Source organism: Macrobrachium rosenbergii, chromosome 25 (assembly GCF_040412425.1).
Source record: "Macrobrachium rosenbergii isolate ZJJX-2024 chromosome 25, ASM4041242v1, whole genome shotgun sequence".
In the NCBI taxonomy this organism is placed as follows: domain Eukaryota; kingdom Metazoa; phylum Arthropoda; class Malacostraca; order Decapoda; family Palaemonidae; genus Macrobrachium; species Macrobrachium rosenbergii.
Window position 1 is genome coordinate 23,711,544 of NC_089765.1, and position 10,000 is coordinate 23,721,543.

A 10,000-nucleotide genomic window follows, 5' to 3' on the forward strand; every position below is an offset into this window, starting at 1 on the left:
CTGTTTCCGTTACGGAATCAAGTCTCTCTCTCTCTCTCTCTCTCTCTCTCTCTCTCTCTCTCTCTCTCTCTCTCTCTCTCTGAATATGGTCTGACATTCAGTCCCTCTGTAATCGTCTAGACAGTGGGAACAGGAAATGTCAAAAGTACATAATACAGTTTATTTCTGCATTTTTCCCTTTAGAAATTATTCCCGTTCTCATCTCAAATTTTTCTCGTCCAGGAGCCGTTTGCCTTCGCATGAATATTATTAAGAATTCATAAGACAAAAGTTACAATAACATGATTTTTTTTATTTAGGTTACTCGGGCAATTTCTTTTTTAATTATATTTATAGGGAAATTTTTATTGCAATTCTCCACTGCTTGATTTATCAAATGAAGTTTGAGCTGCTTCTGTAGCTATTACAGTGAGACGGATATCAAAACAAAACGGATAGTAATAACATAATAAGATGCAATTTGGGTAATAATAATAATAATAATAATAATAATAATAATAATAATAATAATAATAATAATAATAATAATAAGAAATGCCTCTGATCACTGTTCCCATCCCAAGTAAATACCAGCGATAACCTTCGAGAAATATTAAAAACCCCACTGTTATATATTGCTGGCATTTCAAATAAACTGGTGCATTGCGTAGGTGTTTGTGGACATTTAACATATATTTTTGTATTATTTCTAACTATTATGTATATGTATATATACATATATATATATATATATATATATATATATATATATATATATATATATATATATATATATATATATATATATATATATATATATATTATATATATGTATATATATATATATATATATATATATATATATATATATATATGTATATGTATGCATGCACATACATTTATATATGTTTATATATACATATATATATATACTATATATATTTATATATATAGCATATATATATACATATATATACGCATATATACACATATATATTCATATATATACATACACACAACCCACTTCACCTGCAGAATTAACCATTCCAATGATAAATAACACGAGACACAATTATAACAGTACCCGAAGATTGCTTTGTGGGTGTCTTAGTGACGATACAAAATTCGGGGTTCCTTGTAGGATGCACTTGGAGGAAGTGATTGACCCACGAAGGGCGTCTCCCAGCCACTCCGTGGGTGTTGGCTAAACAGCCCGATGCTGGGTTTAAAGGGGATGCAATCGAGACGTTCTCGCTCCTTTTATATATATATATATATATATATATATATATATATATATATATATATATATATATATATATATATATATACTGTATATATACATATATATATATAAATGTATACATATTTATTTATCTATATATATAAGTGAATATATATATAAATTTATATCTATATGTCTATATATATATATAAATATATATCTATATGTATATATATATATATATATATATATATATATATATATATATATATATATATATATATATATATATATGTATGTATGTATGTATGTATGTATGTATGTATAAATATGTGTGAATGTATATATAATTATAAATATAAAAATATATGTACATAAGTCTATTACACACACACACACACACACACACATATACATATATATATATATATATATATATATATATATATATATATATATATATATATATATATATATAGTTAAGATAAAAATAAACGCCCTGGAAGGCCAAGTCTCAGGGACAATGACGTAACCAAGGTTAAGGAATAATCACTGAATGGTGACCACCATTTTTATTATCTTACCTGAGATGACCCACCCGCCACAAGTGGCTATGATGTCATGAAACTCATATTACTCACTGAGTGGAATAAAGAGCTTCCTGTTTTAAAATCGTTGATTTTTCTACTCGATTTGAAATGCTGAATATTGAGGAAAAGTTTTCGTGTTTTGCTGTGTGTGTGCATTTGTGTGCATGTGTATGTGTGTACATTCATTTGTGTGTACGTTTGTGATTTCTTTTGTGAGAGTAAAAGACAGTATTATAAGCAATACCTTTTCTCACATGGTCTATATATTCATTTTCATTGGTTTAATTAGGCGAATCCTACGGAATTCGGGTATTACATATTAGCAGAAATTCTCTCTCTCTTCTTCAAAAAATAAGTGATGAAAATGATAAAATTTATAGCTTCTCCAGTAATGATGATGGAAAAATTAAGAAAATCATCCTGTTTCCAGATGGAGGAATTAGATATAATCGTAAGAAACGACCCCTTGTCATTAGCGGAAAATTACTGCAATGTAATGGTATTGTTCTCTTTAATAAAATTAAACCTTTCGGCAATATTCTTCATGAACGTCTCACTTCCTGGTGATGTTAATTTTTGTGTAGTTAATTTTGGAATGAATGAATATCTTCGCGTCCTTTTTGTTCCTAAAACATTTTGTAATCAGTACAGTTATATCAGCAACAAAGACATCGCTTCTTTACTACTTATAATCGATCTTACCTTATCTCTCTCTCTCTCTCTCTCTCTCTCTCTCTCTCTCTCTCTCTCTCTCTCTCTCTCTCTCTCTCCCTCCTGGCGAAATTATTTCTTAGCTAATTGATTTTTAAATGAAGGATTGCCTCCTTTTCGTTCTTAAATTCTTTTCTAATAATCACAATTACATTACCAATAAAGACTTAACATTGCTGCTTATAATATCACCTTATTTCTCTCTCTCTCTCTCTCTCTCTCTCTCTCTCTCTCTCTCTCTCTCTCTCTCTCTCTCAAGACACCCGTCCTTCATATTCTGCAAGATTCTCCGCAGCTCATAAATATTCACATCATCACTGACTGTTTACTGTTGTCCTTGGCTAAGGGTCTTCAAGAAAGAAAGGGCGAATAAGAAGCTCTGGTTTCCAAGGTCTGGATGGTTCTGTGTGAAGACTGAGTTGGTTCTTTTGTTATGTATAGGATCTTGATTGACAGCCTTTGATAGTGTTTTTTAAACTCAGTATTCGTTTGTTTCTTGTGGCGTCTTGTTTTTGGTGTGGTTTTTTATCAGTTTCTTTGAACCGTTTTCTCATTCTGCAACTGATGTGTGACTTGTTTTGAAGTGTCTTTTTTCCTGGGTCTTGATTAAATATGCTAAATTTATAATATTAACATATTAATATTATTATGTTTAATATTAACATACTGATATTTTCATGGTTTTGTTTGGCATTGATTATTGCCTTTTAGTATCTAATTGAACAATTTGTGAGCTTTTTTTTTTGTGAATTGTCTGTTGTGGGTCTTGATTAATTCCCCCAAAAAACTTCACTGATTTTTTTTTTTCTGAAATGACTTTTCGTTTGCCCTTGTCGCTGTGTGTATTATGACATCTTACTTTCGTTTCCACCACAATTTGTTTTCCTCTGTTTATTTTTTTACCCAATTTATTTGTTTGTGCTTTAAGTTGGGTTTTCCTCCTTTCTTATCTATCTTTCATGAATACATATATTATCTCTCTCTCTCTCTCTCTCTCTCTCTCTCTCTCTCTCTCTCTCTCTCTCTCTCTCTCTCTCTCTCTCTATATATATATATATATATATATATATATATATATATATATATATATATATATATATATATATATATATATATATATATATATATATATATATATATATATATATATATATATATATATATATATATATATAAAAATATAAATATATATATATATATTATTTTATATATATATATATGTATATATATATATATATAAAACAGTATATATATATAATGGGTATATAATATAAAAATATTATATCTATATATATTTATATTTCTTGTATTTTTATTTAACAAATTTCCCTCACACTAAATTACGGTCCGATTACTTATGATATTTACTAAAAACCGTCGTATTTTCCGCTCCTGTCCTTTCAGTAAATTGCAGCGAACATAATTGAAATCTCTGGTTTTAATTCAGAATAATTACTAAATATTTTTGCTTTTCCCGGTTTTAATATCAAATGAAATCCTGCCACACTTCCGCCTTGTGCTTCCGAATACTTTAACCTCCACCTTATCGTTTTCTGACTTTTATTATGACTTTTTATCACCTTTTCTCTCTTCTGTTTTTCGAAACATTAGCCACTCCTCCACCCCTGAAACTGTCGTTGCCTATATTTCATTACCTATTTCGTAAAGCAATTTTGTATTAACTTTCCATTTTATTTTATCTTCAGTATTGTTATGACTTTTAAAAACATTTAATAAATCTCTCAATTCACCGTATAACATTCTTCTCATGCACTTTTCCCCGTGGCTCCTTGCGCTCTAAACATATTGTTCGTACAATAAAATACCTTTTTATCACCTTCTGTATTTACACTTCTTCTGGAAATTTCATTTAATTAAGCTTAAATTCCCGCCTTATAAGAAACTGCTTCCTTTCACCTAAATGATATCTCTGTTTCATTGTCCCAGCCTCAAGTTTTTACTTAAGATAATGTGAAGATTATTATAACTATATTCCACGCTCATTTTGCTTCTCCTTCGCCAACTAATTCCTATCTCCTGAAGGATTGCTTTCTTCACTCCTGCCCTGATGCTTCGATCTATGATATACCGTTATTTACAAGAAATAAGACTTTTCTCCTTTACATTCTACATAACTCACGTACTACGGGAAAATAAAAAGCATGAATCCTTACCTTTCACAAAATTGGCATCCTTCCTGTGGAACGATTCTTTTGTCAATAAAAAGCGTGAATCCTTACCTTTCACAAAATTGGCATCCTTCCTGTGGAAGGATTCTTTTGTCAATAAAAAGCATGAATCCTTACCTTTCACAAAATTGGCAGGATTCTTTTTCATTTCTTTCTTTCCTCACGAATTCTCGTTCGTTCCGCCATCAGCTGTCTGTCACGCCTCAGGTGAGTCTCAGACCAGGCAGGTGTGTCTTGGGTAACAGCCCTTGACTCAGGGTGGAAGCCTTACAGTCTTGGTGTCGACATTCACTGAGGCAGCTTGCCGTTGTTTCTGTAAACGAGGGGCGTGCGGGTAATGTCGAGTTACGATAGATGTGTGTATGATTATGATTCATCATTTATTAATTCATCTAGAATAAATTTTTTGTTAGTAATGTAAGCAGTACTGTAGCACCATCATCACCCTATTACTACTACTATTATTATTATTATTATTATTATTATTATTATTATTATTATTATTTATTATTACATATTATTCGCCATGTTAATTAGGATATAAGTGTATAAAGATAAAGATTCATTTTACCTGAAATGTTAATTAGAGGTCTCTCTCTCTCTCTAAAGATCTCTCTCTCTCTACTCTCTCTCTCATCATTATTATGATACATAAGAAATAGCCATGTTAATTAGGAGGTAGAAGTGTATAAAGATAAAGATTCATTTTACCTGAAATTCTCTCTCTCTCTCTCTCTCTCTCTCTCTCTCTCTCTCTCTCTCTCTCTCTCTCTCTCTCATTATTATGATACATAAGAAATAGCCATGTCAATTAGGAGGTATAAGTGTAGAAAGATAAAGATTCATTTTACCTGAAATTCTCTCTCTCTCTCTCTCTCTCTCTCTCTCTCTCTCTCTCTCTCTCTCTCTCTCTCTCTCTCTTTTGCGAAATAATATCCCCGGAAAACTCGTTTAACAGCTTTGACTCGAAATCTCTTAAGAAAAAGCACAATTCTCGTCTTATGTAGTCAACGAAACCTTGCATCATCGATATGGGTTAATGCTCTGACCAGAGGTCACAAAATGATGAACTTTGGGACATGTAAAGGTGGAAAATTACACTGAAAAATTATTTTTACATTCCTACAGAGCCTCTAGGATTCTAAGATGTTCACTTGAATTCTAAAGTGTTTTGCACTGATTATCATCTACATTTTAATTTTATTGGTAAGAATAAGGTAAATTATCCAAAACTTATTTTTTTTACTCTCTCTTTGGCTATCTGGTGTACTGAATTAAATTAAATATTGTTTAAAATCTTTAATAGTGAACAAAATCACAAAATATGCTTTTTTATCTTGAGTTTATTATCGTGTATTTGTAGCTATGTTGTATAATATAAATATATGTATGTGTGTGTGTATTATATGTATATATATGTATATCTATCTATTTATATATAATATATACATATACATATATAAACAAAATCCAGAAGGGGAATAAAATATGGTCATTTTCTTATATACATAGAATTCCTTCTCTCTCTCTCTCTCTCTCTCTCTCTCTCTCTCTCTCTCTCTCTCTCTCTCTCTCTCTCTCTCTCTCTCTCTCTCTCTCTCTCGTGAAACAGTATCTTTAGCAGACTAGTCTGAAAGATGTCGCAAACCAAGAGGTCCAGTTCTTACTTCATATCAGGTCAACGAACTCCTACTGTAGGTCATCAACATGGGTCAATTTTGACCCGAGGTCGGGTCATTGGTGAAAGTAAGAATTGGGCCGTCATTTTCCTGCCAAACTCTAAACTGTGTTTGAAAAAATGAATAATTCGGTACCTCCAAAAAAATCACTATTAAAAATAGCAGGTTATCAAAATTACATCATTACATAATTACAGCGAGAGTGAAAATGTCCCTATTTATAACGATGTTGCCGATGTTATCAGACGTTTTAAACAAAAGCATTGTTAGCAGTTTTAATCATTCACATTCCTTCATATCCATTGTCGTTATGTTGTAGTTTCATGCAAATCAATTGTGTAAGATATAATTGTGTATGATGTGTGTGTGTGTGTATATGTGTGTGTGTTTGGCTGGTTCAGTCTTTAATTTAGTTGAAGTGCTGATGCCCAAGTAGCATCTATAAATTATTGGAAAAGCTTCTAGTATCTCCTGTTACTCTTCCAGTCTTCAAGGAGGATGCATTGAACGGACAAACAAGGACTGTTATGCTGTTATATTTATTCATCTTCAAGCTGACACAGTCATATACACACACACACACACACACACATATATATATATATATATATATATATATATATATATATATATATATATATATATATATATATATATATATATATATATATATACACACACACACACATATATATATGTATATATATATACACACACATATATATGTATATATATATATATATATATATATATATATATATATATATATATATATATATATATATACACGTTCTTAATACATTCATAAATAAAAGTTCACAAGAGGTGTCTTCGTCTTATGTAAAGAAGCCCCATGTTTCTTCCGTTTAAACTTTGCTTTTTCTGATTTCATTAAGGAAACAGGGAGTTTTGGTGGAGGATTTAAAGATATATATATATATATATATATATATATATATATATATATATATATATATATACATACAATATATATATATGTTATTATTATTATTATTATTATTATTATTATTATTATTATTATTCCATATTGCCAAATTGTCAAGCAGATAAATTTTTCCGAACTCTGGTTTGACTATTTTTAATTAAAGGTCCGTGAAAATATGGAAGAGGGTTATCACAATGTTCTCACCATTTCCGAAATATTCTCATTTATTATAATCCTTTTTGGCATAACCTCATTATTTTCTTTATGTTGATCAGTGTCTTCATTTTAATTTACTTTAATAGGCGAATAACTGAATGCTTTGAAGACCAATGATTTCTAATATTAAGACTGTAACCCTTCAGTCAAAAAATAGCAATGAAGACTAACGGTATATCACCTGTTTCAGATAAGCTGTGGCTCTGCTTGCTGGCGGCCTTGGTAAGTACAAGAGAGAGAGAGAGCGAGAGAGAGAGAGAGAGAGAGAGAGAGAATAGGCATGAACTGACCTCGATCGTACGCCCACGCACATCTGGTCGTCTCGTTCATGCAACTGGCGTTGAGAAACTGGCTTCTGATCATCCAACCTTTAATGAATGGGGTTTCGAGCTAGCTTGGAATCATGCCTCGAGTTCTAACATGTCTTGGTCGAACCAAAGTGTCTCGGAATTGTTCGTTAGTTGATGTAATTGCTCGTTGTACATTTTCTCAAAAAGATTTGGAGAGAACATTAGCTCCTCCCGTTCACTGTTAGTGATAACGACTGGGAAACAGACGAACGTACAGAACGGGATCTGTTACCGATCAGCGATCACACCAGTAACAGAGGCATAGACAGAGACAGACAGTCAGGGAACAGGAGGGAAGAGAACCGGTTTAGAATCCATGACCTGAAGTCGTCTTGGCAATATACCTGGTCTATATTTAGGATGCTTCTTTTATCCAATTATGTGGCGAAGAAATGCAACTGCGTCCATATTCTACAAGATAGTCTTTGACACAGAATATCTCAGCAAATTATACATTATAAACACACCTAACTTGGGGCCGATACCGGGTTTGAATATTAGTGAGTCACTTTGCTTAGGACCACGAAAAAAAATCTACTTTTTTATGTAGGATAATCAAGCTAGCTAACTCCACTAAAAACAGGACACGCCAAGGACGATCACTCGTATTAGATATGTTGGACTCAGGATGCTAGCTTTCATTTAGGGAAGTCTCGCACACAGGACTTTAGTCACGTTCCCTTATTTATGAGCAAAGAGCTTCTAAGGTATTAGGGAAGGCTAACAGCAGCTGGAGACCTAGTTGCAAGATATTATTGTCCAGTCCACAACAGCTAACTTTTATGTACTCACTGCATGAGGGGTTCTGTGAAGGAATTTTCTTACTGTCCCTAAACAAATGGTAATGATATTATAACTTGTTATTTACGTAATTAATCTAAATAAAATATTTAATATAAAGTAAACTCTCGTTTCTCGGTTCTGTTCAGTCGTAGATTTTTATTATGCAATGTTTCTGATCATCTTGGATGTACCGTCTTTTTCTTTAGTCTTGTGCTAGGTCAACAACTTCCGGTTTTCATTTAGGTGCACAAAACAGGATTCACTATTTATCATTACCTCTCCTCAGTGAGAAAATTCTCCTCTTTACGAAGCGCCCTACTTTTAAAGGAGGGGGTGTTAGGTGTTAGGGGGAAGGTGATTTGGATGAGGTCCAGTTTCTGAAGACGTTTCTGACTACCAGGTCTTAACGGTATAAAAATTTTTCCCAGCAGATCAAATAACAGTCCAAAGGCAGGTAATTATTATAGCCGTTTCTAACTGCTTGAAGACATCCACGGATGAGGCTATACTGATGGGAAACATATGACGTCATAAAGCTGACGTAGGCGGAATGCCATAGATTGGTAGCTTGATGAATCTGGACAAGATTAAGATGACAGTTATGGAACTGCGCTGAGGATGACTTGATGATGGTGAACACTTTTGTCAGGACGTGAACTCTTCTGAAAAGCCAGCACAATTTTTGAAACGGCGTATTTATTAGTAATGAAAAATTGCCAAATAAGAACAAATAATGTTGCAGTTATGTTGGTGTAGATAATCCATCTCACAGATGTTGCCAGCATTAGCTTCCATTGCTTTCCATACTGATTTTATTTTACATACATTATACGTTCGTATGTTATTTAATACGCGTGTACAAATATGAATCCTGAATTTGCTGTTTTATCACGTATTTTCAACTAGAAATCATTTGAGGTAACTTGCAGACATTTATCCAGCTGTATATCAATATTCTGTTCAAGCAATGACTCGACTTTTGCCTTCCAACTCTTCCAACTGGAACTCACTGCATGCAAAGTCCGGCGCCAGATTTCACACTCTGATAATCCAGTGGATATGAATTGTCTTCAGGCAATGCTTTCAATAGCCTCATGACTATGTACCGTTAATTCTTTTTTAGCCTTAAACTAATTTAACCGTAGAAGTATAAAACAAATGGAGATTCAGACGATTAGATAAGTCTCCATGAAATGTATTTCTGCCTTCTACTTTTATTACTTAGTCTAGCTCTTTTAAGGCACAGATGTCGTCGCTTCAGAGGGGAACTTTACTGGAATACATATTCACATACTCACAGTCATGTACGTATATATATATATATATATATAT

The 10,000-nt window shown here is 32.2% G+C and overlaps 1 protein-coding gene across 2 annotated transcripts in view; it reads left to right on the forward strand.

Moving 5' to 3' along the window:
* The window catches only part of LOC136852455 (uncharacterized), a 40,546-nt gene that overhangs the window by 16,499 nt on the left and 14,047 nt on the right, over positions 1 to 10,000 (forward strand). For both annotated transcript variants that reach the window (XR_010857148.1, XM_067127086.1), the window contains exon 2: positions 7,726 to 7,757. Coding sequence is in view for 1 of the 2 variants with exons in the window: in XM_067127086.1 (XP_066983187.1) it covers positions 7,726 to 7,757 (32 nt within the window). In the remaining variant the exon portion in view is untranslated. The remainder of the gene's footprint in view (positions 1 to 7,725; positions 7,758 to 10,000) is intronic.